Here is a 22985-nt window from a genome sequence, read left to right as displayed (position 1 = left end):
TAATCGACTTTTCACAGAGAGCTGCCCTCTTGTTCAAAGCAGTTCAAAGACAGGAGCCACCACCTCAAAGGTCCTCTGACCTTTAAACAGCTGGTAATGCAGACACACAACTGACCTAAAGTCTAGACAGGCTTCAGTCTCTATGTGTTGTCATGAAGGTGAAACTTAACTATATAAATATGGATGATGATACCATTGTGTTCCGATCTGAATTTTAATGCTACATGCCAAATCAGCTCAAGATGAATTCATTCCTCATTTGATTCTATTCAGACATTTCCAGGATTTAAATGACCTGCTTCCTACATTTTTAGTATCACATTCTTACACAATGAAACCAAAAACCAGATTTTCATTGACTAACACACTTTGTCTTGTCCATGTGCTTTTGTCACTTTCTGCCCGATGGTTAACATCGAGATTGTAATTACATTTTTCTCCCGTTCCAGATAACAAGCACCAGATTTCCATTACCAAGCATTAATCTAGATTATATTGTTTCCTGGCTCGTAATTCTGCCCGGAGACAAGACAGTAACACAGTCATGAGGAACGTGGTGAGTTTCAACTCTAAAATAGCACATTGGAGATCTAAATTTGAACAATCAGCAGCATTCTCCATAAAGTCTACTCATCTATGGGACAAACCTCCAACTAAACTCAGATTAATTACAGGTATTAAATCTTTCACAGTAAAAGCAACTATGAGCTCAATTATGCAAATTTCATAATTGTGCAGACATCCTTTTTTTTTCTTTCTTTCTTTCTTTCCCTTTTTTTTTTTGCATTTTTTTTTACCTTTTAGGCCATGACTGTCTCTTTAGCACCCACTAAACTGTATATATATTTATTTTTTATCTATAACCTTTTTTGTTTGTTTGTTTGTTTTCCAGTCCACCTTTTTCTTTTTAATGTGCCCCATAAATAAATTTAAGTTTGAGAATTTTAGGAGCCATATCTTAATTAATTTTCCCTTAATATTATATTTCTTTATCTTTTTCCTAGTTAATGTGCACTTATTGTAGTTTTCTATCTGTAGGGTTTTGTGATTTTATACAATTGAAAAAAAAATTGTATTGTGAATGTAAGACCTGGAAATTAGCTACAGCTTTAAGTAGCAATTCAATTTCATGTCACCACTGGAACCATGTTAAACTACATCGATCCTATTTAATAAAATAATAATAATAATTAAAAAATATATATGAACATACAGGCTTTTGTGCAGTTAATTATCTGACCACAAGAGGGCATACATGGATTAAATATATTTTTAGTACCTCAAACCTCTCTTTGGTAAATGCATGACTTATAGTTAATATTTTTGTATAGCCTCATTATTATTATAACATCTATAAAACAACTGGAAAACTAAATGGTAGTCAGATTTGTCCATATAGACAAGCACATACGCAAAACATGTATATTGTATATTATTGTTCTGGGTAAAGATTACAGTAACAAACATTGTCCGACCCTGTGTGGCTGCCTCTATAAACAGAGCCTGTGACAAAGATGTTCAAAATAAAGATTCAGTTCAATTCAATTCAATATCAAGATGATGAATACAGTGAGTCTGGGGTCTCCACGTCACCCAGGGGTCAGGAGGCTTTTTGTGGTAGTGAAGATCAACTTTATTACAGCAATAAAAACCCAGAGTGCTCTCTGTAATGGAGAGTTAAATGATTAGGAGTCAGAGGAGGACCTTGCCTTTAACTGCTGCCACAGCTCCAATTAACGTTAACGAGAGAACGGCACATTGTTGCCAAATGCACCATCGCTGTTGAGTGCATTAGTGTAAAAACTGTTTTTGTTCTGGAGCCTAACATTTTAAAATGATAATTCAATCATTTATATTTTGTAGGCTTCATTTTGTTAATTCAGTGTGTGGAATATTATGTTAACTAATCAACCATAATGCTTTAAAGGTCTTATCCTATATGCACCTTTCATTTTTGTGATTTGCAGACGTTAATTGTCTCAGACACCACGATGTCTCTTGTTTGTCCATCCATGCTTAATGTGTTACCAGACTTTCAAATAAAGAAAAAAATGTGACAAATAAATATCAGCTAAGCTTAAACTAAGTGAATTACTCTTTTATTCAACAATCTCTCATTAAAGTTATTTGCAATCAGTTTAAAATTCACTTTATGCTACGCAAGAAAGCTACACTTTAATGTTGTCTAAAAGCATTCCACATATAGTTCAATACATCATGAAAAAAACCCAGTTTTATTCCTTTTATTATAGCTACAGAATAGCTAAGTGACTAGTGGCTGTTGGTTGATAATGACTGCTGTAGGGACAAACAGGTTCTTATCATTTGTCTTACAAACCAGCCTAAAAATGGATAAAAAGAAAAGAGCCAATGTATTAAAAATCATTCTGTGTTCTTGCACATCATTATTGTTATTATTGATGCAGTGTATTTCTTCCCCTTCTGGAGGCTGTAACTTAACCCTGCTAACCACCTGCCCAGGGCTAAAAGTGACCTTTGTTGCCTTCCTTCTTCACAAGAAAGGAACAATAGAAACTTCGACTGTGTTTCATGGAAGCTGATTCTTTGGAACATGCTCAGTAAGAAAAATGGTTATAGTCTTGCTGATTCAGTTCAGTTGCTCAATGCGGCAGAAAAGACTTCTGGTGCCTGGTGATCAAAGATCAATCAGACATGTTTGTTCTACCAGTTCTTCAAAGCAAGTCTTTTTCCATTTTTTTAAAGAATAAATCAATTTAATGTCTTTGCAGCTGAACTGAGTTGTAATGATTCAGTAATTTTGCCTTATATTGTAAAGCTGTGTACCTAACAATGAATAACATGTGTTACAAAGAGGAGAACTTTCCAATATGAAGTGAAACAAAGAAAGTTTTTTTTCGATTACACTTTTGTAATTAAATGGATGTATTAATCGATACATATACAAAATACAAAAAGAAATTGTTTAGGGACATACAGAAAAGACATATGACATTAGTCACAACACAAAAAAGGCAAAATCTGTAATATTTGTATCATATTTTATTTCTTTAAATTTTAAAGGAACTCTATGAGAAACCATCAAATTACATCTTTGCTTATTCTTGCACCAATAAACTAATAATCGAGTCCTGGCAGTTGTATTAATTCAAACCTTTGTTATAGGGTTTTCACTGAAACACTACCAGTCATCATGTTTTGACATTGTGTAATGAGATTGAAAATTTCAAGTACAAACTCAGCAGGGAGAGAGCTGATGACACACTTGTTCATTTCCATTTCACTTTAATCTCTATTACTGGCGATTCAAATGGGCCCATACGAGCACTCATTTTCTTACAAAGCACTTAACCTCTGACAAACTGCTGAAGTTCTTTTGGCCACAGAACTTCTTTGTCCGAACTCTTTAGAGAAAGTGAAGAAGCGGGGAAGTCAGAGAGGAGAAACAATGGGAAGCAGGCCAGAGAAGGTGAACCACTGACCTATTTTGAATTGATAATTAAGGGTAATAATGGCTAATAAGCTGTAATAATTTGGGCCAATAAAGAAAGTTGGCAGATTGATGATGATGATATGAGCTGCGTCAGATGACCTTGCTCTGACGACAGAACAGAGACAATACACTTCAACCACGGGGGTGGATTAAATTTGACCCTGGATCAGTGAATCATCGGGTAATTATTAAGGAGAAAGAGGAGTGGTGGGTTGTAGAGGCTGAATGATGGAGATATGGCTGGGGGATGACGTAGAAACTGTTTTTGATAAAAGAAAAAAACCCAAAGATTCTCTTTGGGTACATCACACCCAACATAATAGAATGACAAAGAAGAATGATGGAGGACTCTGGTGCAGAGTAGTGACGATGGAAAAAAAAGAGAGACAGTAAAAGAGACAAGTTGGAGAGGGAATGCAATACATTACAGAGAAAGGACAAGAGTTATAGTAATGTGCAGCGGTCCAGAGTGACCTGTCGTTAGGACTATTTCCCCTGACAGCTTCTCTCTGTCTCCAGGCCTGATGCCAGTATGCTAATTCCCCTCAGATGGTCTTTTCATTGGTTCACGCTGACTCCTGTCGACACGTGCCAGATGACTGTCCCCTTGTCCCCCTATTAAATACCACAGCAATGAATATGGCAAGCCGATCGTTTGATTAAGATAAGAGCAGAAAAAATCCGTATGCCAGCTGCCTGATTGCAGTGAATCACATACACTGTTATACTGAGTTATCACACGGACCACAACTATACAGTACAGTCAATGTAGTAAACTTAACAAAAAACTACTTCAGAGAACAGATCGTTTGCTCATTCTATTAAAGTAATACATAAAAAGACTGAATAGTAAATTATATAATCTTGTTGTCATACAAGAGAAAGTGACATTAAAAAATAAAATAAAATTTCTCAAATAGAAAATTATAAAGATTTAATTATGGTTTTATTCATGGCCCCTATTGATTCACTCACAGTTTACTCACAGTTAAGTTAATTACAAGAATTATGAATCAATCAATTAAGACTGAATCAAATTAAGCATGATCAATTACACCTGACACAATTTCTCGTGCTTTAAGAAGAGCTCTCTGGGTTGTTAGATGCTGACAGATCAGATCTACTTTTTTATGAATCCAAATTTTATATTTGTTAATGCAAAAGACAAGTTTAGCAGCTTCAGTGTAATTATGAAATTAATAACTTCATTTAGTCATCCATAAAGAACTCCTTTGCAATTTACTTTACTTCAGTATATTTAATTTGAATATATTTTAATAAACGGTATGATGTGTTCACAAATGTATTACTCTGTGTGGAAATCTCATTTTTCTTATCACTGGTATGTTTCCTTTCTTGCAAGTGTTGAATATTATTTCATGTAGTGTCTATATGCTGACGAACATGTCTCACCCTACAGCAGTTGGAATATGCTCCAGCCTCCCTCCCGACCCTGAATTGGATAAGCTGGTATGACGACCAGTTGAACCTTGGTGATCATGATATTTGATAATCTTCTCTCCTGTGACAAAGCCTATGTGTTCACTCTCACAACACAAATCAGAAATCAGTTTCGGGGAGGAAATAAGAGATACGATGAGATGCCACGCAATGAGTTTGTTTCAGGTGAAAGTCTTTTCCTTCTCTTTTGTAACAGTATTTAATCTTTTCTGTAATGAAAGAGTTAAAACTTCACTTTGTATTCTTTCTTGTGAAGATTGCAAGTGTGTGTGAGTGTGAGTGCTCTGTGCAGCCAGATTGATCTGTATGCGTATGTTAGTAGTGCAATAAATGCCTCCAAAGACTCCTTGTACATTCCCATTGTTGTACCCCTATCTTTCAGTGGCATATACAGAATATATGTAATCCATATATTTTACCATTACCAATTTATTTACAAAGCACACACAAATTGGACAAAGTGTTATAGAAGGCACAAAACACCACACAACAAATCAGCAACAACAACAGTATTGATAATAAATAGAAAGTAAGAGCACACCAACCTCACTTTGAGTTAAAAGCCAAAGAATAAAGATGAGTTTACCAGCATGTCTTAAAAAAGAGGCAATGAGGAGGCCATCCTAACGTGGGCAGAGAGATCATTCCACAGTTTGGGAACGATAGCTGGAAAGGCTCGGTTGCCAATGGTTTTCAGTCGGGTTTTAGGGAATGCCAGGAGCAGCTGATTCATTTTCAGATACAGCTCTCTTCAGATTGCATCAGAAGTCATAATATTACCACTGACAAGTTCAGTGTACATCTCTCATAGCCTTTCTTTCGTTCTTTCTTTCTTTCTTGTTTCCATTTACCGTCAGGTAAAAGTGTAGTAAGAAAACGTAGCAGGCTTGAGACAATTTTTTCCCCATCATTGAAGCCCATTTCTGCAAACTCCGAAACAAATCACTGAATTTTAACATTTAATAATAACATCTTCATGACATTTATGTGATTTCCTATCTCTGTGATTAAAAAGACCTTTTTAACAAGGAGTTTGCTGTAATGTATTTTCATACCTCCATCTATAGTTAGAATGGCTCTGCTGATGTTTTTAATGGTCAGTCAAGCTGTGGATGAACAATGAATCCTTGTATGACAATTATAGGTTTAAAGAAATTGGAGCAAATTTCTAAATCATCTGATGTTCTGATATATTGAATAAAAGACTGCTGTCTGGAACAAAGAATAATATTTAAGGTTTGCGCGTGTGCCAGTGTGCATGAGTAAGAAATAGCACATCAGATCAGATGAATTAAGCTGCTCATCATGATGGCCTGTCCTCACTGATCATTAGGAAAAATGCATGTAGAATTTGTCACCCTGGCCCCTATCAAGTGCGGGTAATTACCACTAATGCATCATCTTCTATTCAAGATCGCAACGTTATGTTTCAGAGGGTTGACTGTGAACCACCTCTGACCTAAATGTTTTATTCATTCACAGGACTCATTTTATTCTTTTACACTCACATTTCACACGTCGAACCATTTGTCCCGAGTTAAGAGTTGGCCCATATTAATTCCAGGTATGTTTTTATCAGTGCTAAAATTAATTCATGTAGCGTCGTACTGTGTTGTTCAAATTAAATCAAATTCCAAAAAAAAAAAAAAAAATATACAGGGTATGAATATGGTCTTTGTCGTAAGTGATCAGTGTTTTAGGACATATTTATAAGTTGTTTTCCTTCTTTAATTGCCTTTTATGCCTTTTATTTATGCCTCAGCTTTTGGGAATGGCTGTGTTACACTGGAGTGTGCACCTGTGCTGATTTAAGTGTCTAAAGAGAAAAAAGCTCCAGGTTTCAGCTCTTCCATATGTAGTTTTATTTGCAGAAGAGTCGTTAATTACAATTTTTCTATGCTTTTATAATTAGTTTATGTTTTTCCAATTGAAGTAAGTGGATTTGCACACAGCAGACAAATTTCTTTAATGCTCTCGGGAAACAGGAGACTCAGTGGTTATTACATTTTCATTTTGGAGAAAGAGGTAAACCATATTAATTTTTAAAATTTATTTAATGAAATTACTCTGCAGTTTATTTACATTAAGCATCAGGTTCAAATTTATATCTGCTAAACCATCACAGCAGAGTGGAGAGATATTTGCAGTGCACTTGCTTCTTTTGAGAAAACTAAGAAAGTCTATCAAAAATATGTTTTTTTATTACCATATAAAACAAAAACACACAGCCAGAACAGATTTTTGTTTGTAATCTAAATTATAACCGGTATACATACTCAGCTGACATCCAAAGCATTTTGTTTCTCTATTTTACTACCTGCTCTTGAGGCTGAAAATCATTTAACATATTCTTTTAAATGCTTTGACACAACCAGCACAGTTCCTACTTATAAGACCGAACAGCAAAAATACCACCTATTACCCCTCCACATAAACACATGTGCACATTAGGGGAGCTCATGTGATATTATGATTCCAGAGGCATCCAACTCCGGTGTTGTGAAGACAGAGGATCATGGAGGGTAGTAATGGCTGCATTATTACTCCTCTTATTGTGTCTTAATTAGTGGCATTTAATTATGCACTAATGCAGTGAGGACTATTAAAGACATTGAGGCCTGCTGATCAGGGAATTAAAGCAACACACATACACACACCCACACACCCACACACATACACACACACCTACAGGCACAGGCACACTTTTCACACAGACAGTTTGGGTGTGCTGTAGAAATCTCAGTTCCCTTTAACTAGAAATTACAGACACCCTGCAGAGAAAGTGTGTATGTGTGTGTGTAGATGGAACAGAAAGTAAAGAGGAGGTGGCATGATAGAAAAAACTAAAGAGAAATGCTAAAGAAATAAAATAAAATAAATAAAAGTCAGGCATAACACAACAAAATGATGGTGATAAAATAACAATAAATAAAAAGGATTGAATGAGAAAGGAAAAGATAAGGGTCATCACTATTAGGGAGATTCTGCTCGTTAGCAATGACACCCGAATAGGTTTTAATTTTTTACTCCCACGCCTCTCCTCCACTGGTGCATCTCAATTATTTGTTCAGAGGCTGGTGTGACAATAGTGTCGGCTGTGAGAGCCTTTGGGATGCTAAACAGGGGATAGGAGGTTAAATATAAGTCATTTTTAGTGGGCTGAACCTGGGGCTTTGTGCTGCCGTTGAGGAGAAGCTTCAAAGCTTGACTTAAACAGAACAAACAAAAGAGCAAACTTGATCCTGCTTTTGAAGTTGTGGAGCTGCTGTCCAAAATGTTGGCTGCTCATATCCATCTTTTGGAAGATCATACACACACTTGAACACAGCGTGCATCAGCACATGTACACATGCTCAAATGTGGACAATTGCGTGCACTTAAGTATGAATTATGGAAGGTGATAGCAAGATATTTTTTTTTGCTATCTTTGTTCTTAAATAGAATAATAAGTATTCTTAAAATTATCCTCTTAAAATATAACAGTTACACCATGTAATATGATATTCAGCTCTGTTTTTGAACTGGATGTTCAAAGAGGGTTTAGATCTTCCTTGGATGACTCCAGAGTGAAGAAAAGTAAAAAATTACTTTTATGTCATCGTATGTTGGTTCAGTGAAAAATATTAACTCTCACAGTTCGTACTCCATATCTCATAGTTAGAGCCAAATATATATTTAATATTATTTCTGTAATCAGTTGTAATCAATAATTGAAAATAATGTTTTTAAAGAAAAACAGCTGGAATATAAATTCATTATTCTGACCATTTATTATGCATTAAACAGAACTACAGGTGGCATGTGAAGTGATCTTTTTGTTATTACTTCTTGTTGTAGAGTATCAAAATATTTAATAAGGGTAGAGACGTATTTCTTTATTTACACATCTGAGGAATTGATAGATAAAAGTCGGGACCTGAATGTCTGTTTCCACTGATGTAAAAGAATGTCCGAGTCTATTGGAATTTTTTTCCTCAGCTTTTCAAACACAGTCGTCCCTGAAAGGATGTGCAAATGTAAACAGTTATTTAAATAACTACAACACGAAGGATTTGGTTTTAAGTTCTTTATAAATATCTTCAGATAAATAGTGTTATAATACAAGCATAACATTTTTAATGCACTGCTAGAGAATACACAAAAAAGTGCAACAGGCCTAATTAAAAATTACGAAGGTCTACTTGTCTTTAGCCGGTAGGCCTGCCAATGATTGAAGTAAAATAAGTAGAATAACAGCAAAAATCAAAAAACAGAGCAGTTGATTTGCATTTGAAATCATTTCGGACTGTTTGTCTCCTAAATCAAAGCTTTCTTTGGGATTAGCATCTCTACCAGTCTGATTGTATTTATCAGTGCCACATTACAGTATGTGGTAAATGCCCTCACAAATTGTGCAAATAAATCATGATTTCAATCAACATGAGTCTAATGAAAAATCCATTACACAGCACAATGTTAAACTTAATTTTACAACGCTCTTACAGCTGCACGTAATCTATTTGTCGTCTCTGATAAGTCTTATTTCGGGTAATCTCAATGTCTTTCTCGCTTTATTTTTTTTCTTTTCTTTCAAAAATAGCCTGCAATTTACCCGGTTAGGACAGCAGGAGGGCCGGGTGTAGAGGGTTCCCTTTTCCCTCTAGCAGATCACTTTTCTCCATCAGTGAGGACGGTGAGCAGATCTGGGCCGGGCCGGACTGCAGACCCGTCAAACCCGGCACGGGGCCCAGGGACGGGGTGGGTTTTATTGGCACTGGAACGGCTGGCAGGGTTTGCCCGTTGGCGTTGTGGTACAGGCCCTTGGCTGACACGCTGAATGGTGCGTACTCGGATGATGCTGGCACGGATACGCCACCCATAGACTCTGAGAGCATGCCGACGTGCGGCCACATAGAATTGACCATGCTGCTGAGCTGGGGGGGCACCGGGTAACCCAGATGGTGCATAACCGAGGTAAGGGGAAGCCCACTGGCCATCACACCCTTGTAGTCCCTTCCTATAATGTTCTCTATGGCAAATGGGTGTTTAAACCCACCGGGCTGTGCGCAAGTGATGCCCCCGTAACCCTGAAAGTGAGGAAGGCGACCCACGTTTGGAGGGGCGGCTGAGTGGTCGTGGTGGCTGGATGCAGTGCCCACCTTGCTGCCAGGGTGATGGTGGTGATGGTGGAAATAGTGCATCATGGGGGAACTCTTGCAGGTCATATGCTCGGCACGCAGCACCTTGAAGCGCTTCCGTCTCCTCAGGAAGCTGCCGTTCTCAAACATGTCACCGCAGTCCGGATGAAGAGCCCAGAAGCTGCCTTTCCCCGGCTGATCAGGCCGACGGGGTATCTTGATGAAGCAGTCGTTAAATGAGAGGTTGTGTCGCAGGGAATTCTGCCATCTCTGGGTATTCTCTCGATAATATGGAAAGCGATCCATGATGAACTTATAAATGTCACTCAGAGGCAGCATCTTTTCAGCTGAGTTCTGAATAGCCATCGCTGTGAGTGATATGTAGGAGTACGGAGGCTTCTGGTCGCTGTAAGAGTTTTTCCCTGGACGAGGCATAGCTGGTTACTCTTTTCTTGAAGTTTAAATTCTTGAACAAAAATGCTTTTAAAGTTTTTTTTTAACGTTTTTTTGTTTTTGTTTTACGAGTTCACTTGCCAGTCTTCATATCAGTCTCCATCTGACTGATCTGCTCCAAAGCTTTGAGCCATCAGATTATATTACCTGCTTTATCGATTAATAGTGAAACCCAAAGGCCCGCCGCTCAGGTAAGATCCTCGAGAGTCTCTCACGTCCGTAAATAAGTTGGTTTTGTCCGTGTCTTCGTCAAATTATGCTTTTGAAATCGTGCGTAAATGTCAAATTTCCGTGCGTAAAAGTTGAGAAGTCCTCCGAGTTGCTCTTGTTTCCGCGGCGGCTGAATGATGATATGAGAGGCCGGTTTGCTTTGCTGTCTGTGTGTGATGTGGCTCCTCTCCTCTTGTGCGACGCTCACACTCAATGAGCGCCGTTTTTGTAAGACCCCCGCAGGTCGCCAGCTCTACTATCTATTATCCAGACACTCAGGGGACACGTCATGAGAGAGCAGAGGGCTGTGTGTGTGTGTGTGTGTGTGTGTGTGTGTGTGTGTGTGTGTGTGTGTGTGTGTGTGTAGGGGGGGGGGGGGATAAACATGAGAGGATGTGCGTTCAGCACATGCCTTTGCGTCTAATTTGCTGTTTACCAATCAAAGACTCCCACGTAAAGTACACGAGGACAAAATTGACACTTTTGGACCGATTTTAACTTCTAATCTTCGTTTAAAGTGGCGAATCTCCTGAAATGTCTTGGAGCAAGACAACAAAATCACCAAAGGTTTTGTGGCATTTTCTCTGCGAATAAACTTGACCTTTGACCTCTCCTGCAATTTTTTAAACAGCACCAGAAGTCATGTAATGTTATAGTATTAAAGTGTTCAGTTGCTTCACATATAAAGACTGCCTTGTCATCTGTGTGTCTGCGGTGAAAGAACTGTGACGGAGAGCGTGGATTTGCGTTGAAATCTCCCCCATTCGAGTCGAGGAAACAAATAGTAAAGAATAGAATATATAAATACAGCATCTTTGTTAAATTTGCTCGATTGCACTTTCAGACTTTGCCAACAATAAATCATGTCTTCCTTTGCGCACAATCATCAGTGCGCTTCTCTTCTGCTCTCAATTACACCAGCTCGTTCGCACAGAAACACACAAAAACACACCGAGAGAGAGAGAGAGAGAGAGAGAGAGAGAGAGAGAGAGAGAGAGGCGCTGTTGTTGATTAATTGCTGAGAGGGGAGTCCGGCGGCTGTCTGTCTGTTCAAACACTCTCTGGTGAATCCTACAAGGATGTAAACAAACTTCATCCCCTGCTCTGAATTCTGTTCAGCGGAGAACCGCAAAAAGCCCCCCTCCCTCCTCGTAGTTTTTTCTCCTCTGGCCAGGTGTCATGACTGGGTCCTTGACGGCTCCTGTCTTCCGCGGTGCCCCGGTGGGCCCTCGAATACATTACAATAATTAAGCCTTCCGTGATTTAGCCTCCTAAGAGAGAAGTCCAACAATGTAATTAAGGGCAAGCTCGCTGTATTAGGTATGAATATTCAAAACTGTGTCAATTAATTAGCCGGTGTATCACTCCCGTTATGTCCCGGTCCTTCAAGCCCACTCAAAAGGTCAACCGTGTCAACGGAGAGCATATTTTAAAGACATTATGTAATTGCAAAGAAAATGACTTTTTAGTGCCACTTTGCTTGACGAGGAGGGAACATTTTAAAAGACAGTTGATGCTGCGCTTGTGTTTTTTTGTTTTCTCCGAATAACTATTTTCCCTGCGCCTGAAAAATGAGATTTGAAACACCGAGGCCCTCCGAGGCCAGGGCGGGTAAAAGCATCCTCTTAAAACGCCCGGGAAAGATCAATATTAAATCTGTTTTCACAAAGGGGGCCGTTAAATAGACACCGTAGCTGATCTGCATAACAAAATTAATTAGGTAGTCTACGGCAGCGTTCGCTTGCACCCAACTCCTGGACAAATAACTAGTTGTAAAGCACACCTTCTGGGCATATGGAACATATGCTGGAATTATCCTTAATTGACTAATTACATAAATTACTCATTAAGTTTACAGCACATCAATTATAAAAGATGTATCAATTAATTTTGCATAAATTACAAGCGGCACGCTGCACGAAGAGGGCGGCGGAGGGAATGAGGGTCGCCAGGAGGGGGTCCCCTCTAAGGTGGAGAGACATGTGTGTGTTCGTGCGTGCGCGCAAGTGGGCGCGCGTGTGAATGACGGTCGTCTGTTTGTTTCCAGTCTCTAATAATTATTTGTTCAGCTTAAGGGCAAAGATATTCTTTCTCTGTCTCCCATTCGCAAAGGGAAAGTGTGGGGGTAATGGCAATTATACTAATAATAATAATCTTAAAGACCTCTCTCCAAGTCATAAGGGGCGCATCGTCGCGGAGAGAGCCATTAAAATCAATTAGCGCGGCCTATTGTTTTCAATGGAAAATTAAGCCGGTTTAGGACTGTAGTGCAGACGCTGTAAGGCTCACTTGCGTGATGGGGAATTATTTAGTGGCAAAATACGACAGATCTTACAATTTGCCCATAAAAGAGCGAGCCAGGGGAGCATTAATGGATCACAGCTAGGATGGTCCGCCTGTTGCCTTCCTGTTGGCCTTCAAGAATCTTTCAGTCACCTCAGGTAAAACTGTCTTGAGTTCCCGTTTCACAGAAACTGATTAGGTGCAAAGAACCAGAATTCTTCCCCGAAATCTCGTCGTGAAACTTCGACCACACAGCGACAGGATAAAAACTGTCACAGCAATTAAAAGCAAACGTTTTAGTCTAAAAGCTTTGTAATCGGTCATTTACTTTCCCCAAACATATGCGTGCTTTCACTTTGTAGAGTCTACAAACTAAATACCGAATTTGCAGCATCTTTTTGAGTATGAGCCAGCATCAAGTGGTGCTGTCTGTCATAATGTCACACTGGAAAAGTTGCAGAAATCCAAATCAGGACTTGCAGTAATGCTTTTTTCAGTGTTCAGTGTTTGTGACGCTCTTATTATGAAATTGAGATATAAAGTGTAGAAAAATGAGACAATTTTAACAAAACAAAATCATAATCTTTAAATTCATTTCATTGAAGGGGCCCAAACATTGCAGCAGCAAACTGGTTTTGATTCCATGGGGTCACCTTGTTTTCAGGATGGATTTAATTACTTTGCACATCATAAATAAACAAGTGAATAAACCTGGAATGAACCTGTGTTATGATGAGCATATGCAAATGTATCCTCTTTGCTGTTGATATAGAAAACCTGCAAAAGAATTTCTGGCAGTCGTTAGGCATTCTTTGAAGGAATATTCTAAAATGTTCCTGCAAATACAGATAGTAGTTACAGGCTAGAGCAGGACAGTGACAATATATTGCTCAGGTGTAGTCTGTGCCTGCTCACGCTTCTCTGTTATTGTGAAAGTTACTGTAATTCCTTGGACATTCCCAGACACAGGAACACACTAAATCTACCATTACAGCTTGTTCACAATGAAGGGGGTAACGTTATGTATATGCAAATGTAAAAAAATATATAAAGAAAATCTATTTCCACTGACAATATAGCAACAGGGGAAACTCGATATTTAAGGCTTTTGGTGACCTTTTGCACCTTACCCTTCATTGTATTTCACATATCCACCTTGTTAGAGTGTCTTACTAATTTTGAGTGACTTCATGTAGAAAAGCCTTGAAGGGAAGTAACCCTTCCCATATTGTTTGAAAAAATAAATAAATAAATATATATATATATATATATATATATATATATATATATATATATATATATATATATATATATATATATATATATAGAGAGAGAGAGAGAGAGAGAGAGATAGATAGATAGATAGATAGATAGATAGATAGATAGATAGAGATAGTCATTAACAAACTGTCTATCACTTTTTGTTTCTCAGGAAACAATAACTTTTATTTTGAACTGATTAGATCTGGTCTGAATATTGTAAGAGCCCTCTTGGCTTTCTGCAGGGACAGTGCTCTAACAGAGCTCGCATTTAGAGCAGAGTATTACTGCTTTCACCACAAATGGAGAAGCAAGATGCTCACAGTAGTGCTCATAGTGCCTGCTGCATTAATACAGTTAGGCAACCATGGATTCCAATAAATGTGGTATTTGAGCTAAAAGCCATGTGAAAAAGACACACACTCTCTCTCTCTCTCTCTCTCTTTCACACACACACACACACACACACACACACACACACACACACACACACACACACACACACAAACATTTGTGCATTATATGGGGGATTGTCTCTTAAGTAGTGATACACCAGCCAGTTTGCTTTTTGTCCTTTAATGGCCTGTTATAAGAAAATAACCACAGTCCATGCTGATTTATTTGGTTATCATTCCATTTTCGTTACTCTTATCACAAACAAGATTTGGCATTGGTACAGTATAGCATGAGTTTTCAGTTGTTTTTCACGAACTGGCAAATGAAGCCAAAGCTTCATGTTAATTGACGTGACCCTTTATTACTTTTACTTTATAATTAATCTGAGTGTAGTCGACTTATCAGAAACCAAATGGGCGGGGGGGTTAAAGAGTTAAACCCAGTGGCACAATGAACCAATGATAAACGACCTCTTTTAAATATTAAAGTTTCAGGATTGGCTGACTTCCTATGTGTGTGTGTGTTACTGTTCCTCACAGGGACATCTTTCAGGTTAATTAAAGTGCTTCCTGTGAAAGCACGCCCGTACCAGAAAGGTACTGCGGTGCTCTTTGGCTGTGGTTGTTATCATATTGCGGCATTTTTCCTCCCCTGTGCACCACAAGTGTGAATATCCTCAAATTAAGAATAGAGCCAAACCAGCAGCGTGCTGTAACGTAAAGCTGGAGCGCTAGGCTGCACTCATCACTCACTAAATTCAGTATGGTCTCATCTGAGGCTGTATGGGATAGGATAGGGATGTGTTAATGTGCACGGGGAGGAGGGGTTGAGCGGGGGAGAAGGACGAAGGGCGGGGAGGGGGCCTCCTACCACCGCAGGGTGCGCGGCTGAATCACCGAGCGCGCCTCCGTCGGATCTTCTCTTCCTACCGTCACACCCACTGCTCGGTGTTGTGGGTTCGCCCCGTTGAGAAGGGGAGGACCGACGTCTCTCGCGGCAGCAGCTAGTGCTGCAGTGCGAGCGCAGCGGGGGACTCGGAAGCGAGGAGAGAGGGGGGAGAAAAAACACAAGCCCACATCAGCTGCCTTATTGCCGAAACTTGGTCTATGGAGAGATCTGCAACAGCGCCGTAGCGACGCAGGCCGACATGGAAGAGTATTTGCGGAGGGTCCAGAGCAGACTCGGGGTGAGTTAAGAGCCTTCAGCGGCGTTAACACCAGGTTGCGGGTATAATGAATGAGACCATGACGGGAAAGCTGCTACTGCTGTGCTACAGGCTGCGTTCCTGTTGCTGGAAAAGCGCACGGCAAACGCCTCTCACGTCCCCTCGGTCTTCCCGCCCCCCATGCCCACCCCCCAAAGCACCTGTAGATCGCCAGTATGACAGCACAAAAGGAAAAGAACGGCGTGTTTGGTCCAATACAATAAGCACGTTGTGTTTACAGGAACACCAGTGTGTGAATTTGAATGAGGAGATTTCTAATGAGGGGAAGGCGTGACATCAACAAGTTTAGCCGGAGGCTGTCCTTCCCTGCTATCTGGCTGCTCTGCAGATACTGACTCATAATTTGCATTTGATCCAGAGCTGAATATCTCTTCGCACACTGTCAAAAAAGCCTCATGCAAATACTAAACAGCTTAATTTATACGGATCAAATGAACGTAGAGCATCTGTGAAGCATTATGTTGCGTTCAGGGGCACATCCAGCACATCCAGCCTATGTTGTAGCAGATATGTGGTCTACATGCCTTGAGTTCATGGAGGACCCTAAAACTGCTTTTTGGGCATGTGCTTGAGAGACCCTAGTGTCTGTATGTGTGTGTCGCCATCCCCCTTTACACACAAACACACTAAACAAAAAGGGTATTCATTTCCTGTTAATACTGTCTCTGTCGTATTTGGGACATCATATTTTGGCAAGGCTTAGCATCATTTCTTTACAATGTCCAGGAAGGGGATGATCAGAAATATCTGTCTGTGTCAGATGCTCTACTGTACACCATGTACTGAAATATGACTTTAATAGTTTTAGTTTTGCTATGTTGCTCCTTATTTTCTTTGGAGGGGAAGGAAAACACCCACCACACAGTCTGAGAGGACTTGATTGGCGTTCACACATGAGCACATACTAAACCAAAACAGAGCAGTTTTTTTAGTCTTAAAGTTAATATTTTTTCTTCTCACACCCTCTCTTAAACATCCTATACATTGAGAAATCAGCCTCACATCATGGCCCATTTAGTAGCTGCCCTCAAGCATATTTTTCATCAGCAGATAAAGGCTGTGTGTGTGTGTGTGTGCGTGTGTGTGTCTTAAGGAGTAGTGTAACAGGGTAATGTACATAATTGCCTGAGCTTGCTGATGCACGTCAAAGCTGAGATAAATATTTCAGAGAAAAATCTCTGTCTTGATATTGCCCGGTTATTACAGTAATTGCATATAGGTGTCTGCGATAGGCCGTAATAAAATGATATGAACAAAGTGATTTCTAGTTAAGGGAATACCAGGGAAAATATGTTGTTATGGACACCGATTGTTGTTGTAACCCAACATGCAGGGTTGCAGCATTTCTTACCCACCGTACAATACTTACAATAATTAATATACTTACAATACAATATTTCACTTATCTGTGTAAACGGCTGTCTGTCAGCACAATGCAAACCTGTCTGGGATTAAATTTTTAGGCGAGTTTAAGACCTTTTATCTGGGGAGAAGAAAAGCTCAAAGAGGCAAATCTGCAGATCAGAGCACAGCAAGGTAATTGAGTGATAAGAGGGGACGACTGATGAGTGTCATGTCATGTCAGATCCAGATAAGGTGTAACACATGTCACGATTAACAGCCATTCCTCAGTTCTCTCTCGCACACAAATGCACACACACGTACAAATTGTGTGCGAGGGCACTTTATCCCTCTCTCTCTCGTAGCTCTCTAATGTAAACTTTGATAATTCACTCTTTTGCTGACCACGCTCTCGTCTCTGTCATTCTCCTCATCCCGCTTTCTCTCCACTCTCTGCATGGCTATGGTCCAGAACAGCAATACCTCTAATTATGTTGGCTCTTAGAACTTACTGAAGCCATCTTTCCTTCTCACTCAGATTTGCTCTGTGTAGCTCCACGGCTCTAACTCCTTCACTCTTACGACATTTGGCATCGAGCTAAAGCGGCATGCTGAGTGCGCTTCGCGCATCTGTCTTTCTCAATCTGTACACTATCACACATGCAAACACAAAAAAACAGAGTCGTAGGACTGCTTTAATTGGCTTTGTTTGCGCCTTCATTCAGAAACAGGTCATTTTAAAACTTTGTATGTTGGGATGTTCTAACATTTGTCATTTTTCTCTCTTTAATTATTTAGAATTATTTAGAGCATCACATAGATTTTGTTGTTGAGACATCTATCTATCTAATTAAATAAACTGCTAGACCTATGTGATGTCAGAAAAATTAATGCGTGATAACACTTTTAAGCATTGGAATGAGGATATATTTGCAAAAAAGCAGATTTTTCTGTGAGCATAGTAGCCTAATGCTCACCAGCGTGTCTGCGTGAATGCATGGTCCATGCATAAATTGACTTTTCTTATTCATTGCAACTCAGGCTGCCTTTTGCAGTGTTTTATTGAGCATATACATTGTTTGGTGGCGAAGATGATACAATTAATCGGTCATCACTACAGGGGCCTTTCTGTGTGGAGTTTGCATGTCCTTGTTGTGCTTTGAGGCTTCTCTCCAGGTACTCTGGCTTCCTCCCACAGTGTAAAAGCACACTTGTCAGGTTAACAGGTGATTAGGTGTGAATTTGAGTGTGACTGTCTCTCTGTGTTACTCGTGTGATGGAGTGGTGACCTGAACAGAGTGTACTGATGTCTTGCCCAATGACAGCTGGGATAAACTCTGTGATTCTCACTTAGATAAGCCGATGGACGGATGGATGAGAGACCACAGCTTCAGTCAAAAATGAGTAACTTTTAAGGTTATATAGAAACTCCTAATTGAAAATTAGCATTGAAATCCAATATCTCGTGAACTGGAACTTTTTAATTAGGTTTGTGATCTTATTTTCTCTTTTTCTAGTGAGCATTTTAATTTGTTACACCAAAATATTTCTGTTATTTTCCTTTTTTTCCCAGCAGAAATTGTGTGAATTCTGCTGCAATATGTTCCTCAGCTATATGACCAAGATGTCAGGTTGAGATGAAGCGCGTGTATGGAAATTTAGGGGTGTACATCATGTAAACATCACTACGGCACATTGGTATGACCTCACACCAGGAAGCAGCTGTTCTCTGTGTGTACTTTTTATATTATTTCTATATTAAGAGGAAATCATCATAGCGGTTCTGCAGTGTGTTCTACAGACGCACGATTCAGGTGGAAGCTGAGACTCCAATAATGATTAATAGATATTTCTAATTTAGCACAATGAAGAACCGGGTGGTCCAATGATTGCAAAACCACAGGTGTAAATATTTTTAATTATTTTAGGTTGAATTAGGTTGTTTAAGTGTCTCACAACTGTTAGAGAGGGAGTGATTTTTTTTTTTAAATTAATCTATTTCAGTTTTTGCTGAGAGCAAATACAATAATAAATTTTGTAGTTTTTACATTTAATCTTTATTTATCTAAGCAAAAATAAAAAATAAAATCAGAGCAGCTGTTCATGTATTTCACAAAACTGTCCTAAACCTAAACGAGGGGAGAGGATTTGAATATGGCAGCTCAGAAAGGCGAGGAGGAGAGAAAGAGAGCACTCAGATTGAAAGGTATCAGGTGGCCAGTACACATGTGCGCGCACACCAGTGTTCTCCTATTGCAGTCGAACAGACATTGGCCTTTTCTCCTGCTAATGCATCACTTCCTTTTCTCTGGCTATCTACTATTGATTTATTTTGCTGCCCTCCCTGCTATGAAGGAACGGGCAGGAGAGCCCGTCCCCCATCCTTCTCTGCCTCGCACACATTCTGTACTCTTTCTGCTTCTTATTTTATTTCCTCTTTGTGATACTTCCCCCGTCCGCTTTACCTCTTAAATTGCCCTCCCCGCTGCCCCTCCCCTCTCTGTCTTTCCTGTCACATTTTCTACCTGTTTGGCTTCCATTTTTTCCTTTTCTCCTTTCCTGCACCTCTTCTACACCTCTGACTCACCAACTATATTACAGCTCCTCATTTTGATAAGCCTTTCTTGAACTCCTTGGCCTCCTTCCTCCAGTATAACCAGACTCCTTCCGTTCTTATGATCAGGCAGCCTCAAATCTTTTTTTCTGCGCTCCCTCTGAGCGCTTTGCTCTTTATTACCTCACCCCTCATTTCATTTATCCCTCTGGCCTGAGCGGCGAGGCCATAAGAACAGAAACAAGACACTGGCTCAATTCCTTATGCACTATTACCAGTGCTTTATGTGTCTAACTATGGCATTTAGCTCCCTTAAATTACCGGACTCCATTATGTATTTGATAAGTCAACAGATTTGCTGAGTGTTTGTAAGGCTTGCAAGATGAAAGCAGGATTACCAGATAAAGTAACAAGTTAACGTGCTTTGAGAGTTTGTTTGTGCTGACCATTTTCTAAAGTCAAGTCAATTTTTTACATTACATTACAAGTACATTTAAAAACAAAACAAGGTTTAACTAAAGTGCTGTACAACTAAAATGGATAAAACAGAGCAGAAATATGCAGCAAAAAAAACATAAAACAAACAAGAAACAAAGCAAAAGCGTTGAGTTTTGGGTGAGGTCTTAATTTAAACTTTAAAGTTTAACTGTAACTACAGCAAAGGCCTGGTCTCTTCTGTGCTTTATTCTGCTTCTTGGAACATCCAGAAGCATCTGATCATCTATTAGAAGAATGCATAGTTAAAAGCTCAGAAAAGTAAGAGGGTGTCAATCCATCACAATGTAAGTGTGTTAACTGATTCCAGGACAGCCGTTGACTATCATATAACACAGAGACTGGAAGTCTACTAAAAGGCATGCAGCAGTTTTTAATTATAAAGATCAGTATCAGCCTGCTAATGTAAAAGCATAAAAATATAAGAGCAGATGTGTGGAATGGAGGTTAAGTTGGGAGGAGGGTACGGTGGCCTCAAGGTTACTGATCTTTGATAGACTGTCATGCTCCCAGTGACGTTGTTGTAAAGGTACTTGTAGCCCTGCTAGTCCTTTTGGAGTAGGGTGCAGGTGTGTCTTGCACTAGTGGTGATTCAGATTATCTGCACTTAACTGATGTTTAGATAAAATGTTAAAGACTGGTATAGAAAGAGCACCCAGTGAGGGCACTCAATGGTTGAGGATGATTTTGTTAAAAAAAAGTAAAGGTGAATAGGCTGTATTGTCTCCTGCTAAATCAGCTAAATAAGAGTGTCTTTTTTCAAATTTTAACAAAAATACATAAATGTCCAGAGATAAGTTCATGAATCATCTGCCGTATTAAGATCTTCTACTAAGAGTCCCAGTCAACAAATGAAGGGGGAAAAATAATTTTCTGCCTTTTTCACCCTGAGATGAATGTTTAATGTCTGTAATGGAGCTGTCATTAGCGTCCACTTAACCTAAATGAGGAGTGTTTGTTCTCATTGTTTGCAGAAATTAATGGAAGTCATCACTTCTCTGATAAACCGTGTTACTCTGAGTTAGAAGTGAAAAAGTTATTCTTGCTAATTTCGACTGATCCTTTGCTCCCATGATGGATTTTGCCAGTAGTGTAGTGCGTATTTACAAGCATTTTCTTTCAAGCATGAGCTAAGCCTTGCAGCACCGTGACTTCATTATTAATGCATCAGGTTGGGTTTCAAAATGCTGCAGTCATCTAACATAATCATGCTGGCTTGATGCTGGTACATTATATACTGTACATCAGCTAGCAGATCAAAGTGCTTCACAGTTCTTTTGTTTGGTTGGGACATAAAGAGACAATAATGTCCTTCCAATCATACTGAAATGAAAAGATACTGATACAATAAATTGGTCGTTTTGTTCTTTTAGGCATCAGAGGGTCCCGTCCATGCTGTTTTAGGTGGACCTGAGCCAGATGTTGACACTGTAGCAGCAACACTGTGCTTAGCTCTACACCTCAGCCAGGTAACTTCAATATCTACCTGTTTGTGTTCATGTGCTTTGTGTTGCATGTTTATATATTACCCTGAAAAATTTTAGAGTTGCCCCTCATTATTTCTATCTTGTTTCCAAGGAGCCAGACTTCCTTGTAACTTCGAAAGTGGTCTTGAGCATTAGTTCTCCAGGACCTCATAGTGACCTATGAATCCTTCAAGCATAAATAAGGCACCTACGTGAATTGTGTCTACGCATAATGAACAACTCAGCAAAGAATTGGTTTTAAATTGAACTTTGTTACTAGCAGCCTGTCGCAAAAACACATACTATGTTCCCATTTATTTAACTGAATCTGTGAAACGTGGTTGGCAGCAACATTGTTTTTAGCTTGACAATGGTCACAAACACACTGCCAGTGCAGTAAAAAAACAAACAAACAAAAAACCTGGATAGAAAAACACACAGTGGAACGCTATCAGTCATGGATTGGCCTCCCCAGAACACAAACCTTCATATTACTGAAGTAGTGGAGCATCATCTGAGACAAAAACAGAACAAAACACAACTTTGAGGACATCCATAGAAGAACTTTGAGTGTCCTTAAAGAAGCTTGGAGAACTATTCGTAAAATTACAAGCTATATATATATATATATATATATATATATATATATAAAAAAACACCCAGCACGCCCCTGCGGGCGGTTTATCCTTCAAGCTCGGGTCCTCTACCAGAGGCCTGGGAGCTTGAGGGTCCTGCGCAGTATCTTAGCTGTTCCCAGGACTGCGCTCTTCTGGACAGAGATCTCCGATGTTGTTCCTGGGATCTGCTGGAGCCACTCGCCTAGCTTGGGAGTCACCGCACCTAGTGCTCCGATTACCACGGGGACCACCGTTACCTTCACCCTCCACATCCTCTCGAGCTCTTCTCTGAGCCCTTGGTATTTCTCCAGCTTCTCGTGTTCCTTCTTCCTGATATTGCTGTCATTCGGAACCGCTACATCGATCACTACGGCCATCTTCTTCTGTTTGTCTACCACCACTATGTCCGGTTGGTTAGCCACCACCATTTTGTCCGTCTGTATCTGGAAGTCCCACAGGATCTTAGCTCGGTCATTCTCCACCACCCTTGGGGGCATCTCCCATTTTGACCTCGGGACTTCCAGGTTATACTCGGCACAGATGTTCCTGTACACTATGCCGGCCACTTGGTTATGGCGTTCCATGTATGCCTTGCCTGCTAGCATCTTGCACCCTGCTGTTATGTGCTGGATTGT

The 22985-nt window shown here is 39.7% G+C and overlaps 2 protein-coding genes across 2 annotated transcripts in view; one reads left to right on the top strand and one right to left on the bottom strand.

Moving 5' to 3' along the window:
• Window positions 1-9528: 9528 nt before the first annotated feature.
• foxb2 (forkhead box B2) lies at window positions 9529-10485 on the bottom strand. The gene has a single exon (XM_085368334.1). It carries the CDS (start codon window positions 10483-10485, stop codon window positions 9529-9531), a length of 957 nt encoding a protein of 318 aa, XP_085224460.1.
• A 5314-nt stretch (window positions 10486-15799) lies between these two features.
• The window catches only part of LOC146621326 (uncharacterized), a 39088-nt gene continuing 31902 nt past the window's right edge, over window positions 15800-22985 (top strand). The window contains exons 1-2 of the mRNA XM_085368333.1: window positions 15800-15838; window positions 21641-21736. Of these exons, the coding sequence (XP_085224459.1) occupies window positions 15800-15838; window positions 21641-21736 (135 nt within the window). The remainder of the gene's footprint in view (window positions 15839-21640; window positions 21737-22985) is intronic.

Source organism: Diplotaxodon limnothrissa, linkage group LG12, assembly GCF_057381915.1.
Source record: "Diplotaxodon limnothrissa isolate DT_005_m linkage group LG12, D_limnothrissa_male_GT1.1, whole genome shotgun sequence".
NCBI classification, from domain to species: Eukaryota; Metazoa; Chordata; class Actinopteri; order Cichliformes; family Cichlidae; genus Diplotaxodon; species Diplotaxodon limnothrissa.
This window is presented reverse-complemented; position numbering and strand designations above follow the sequence as displayed.

Bases quoted from the DNA above. Each gene is read 5' to 3' on its own strand.
- foxb2 (XM_085368334.1), bottom strand. From the start codon at position 10,485: ATGCCTCGTCCAGGGAAAAACTCTTACAGCGACCAGAAGCCTCCGTAC.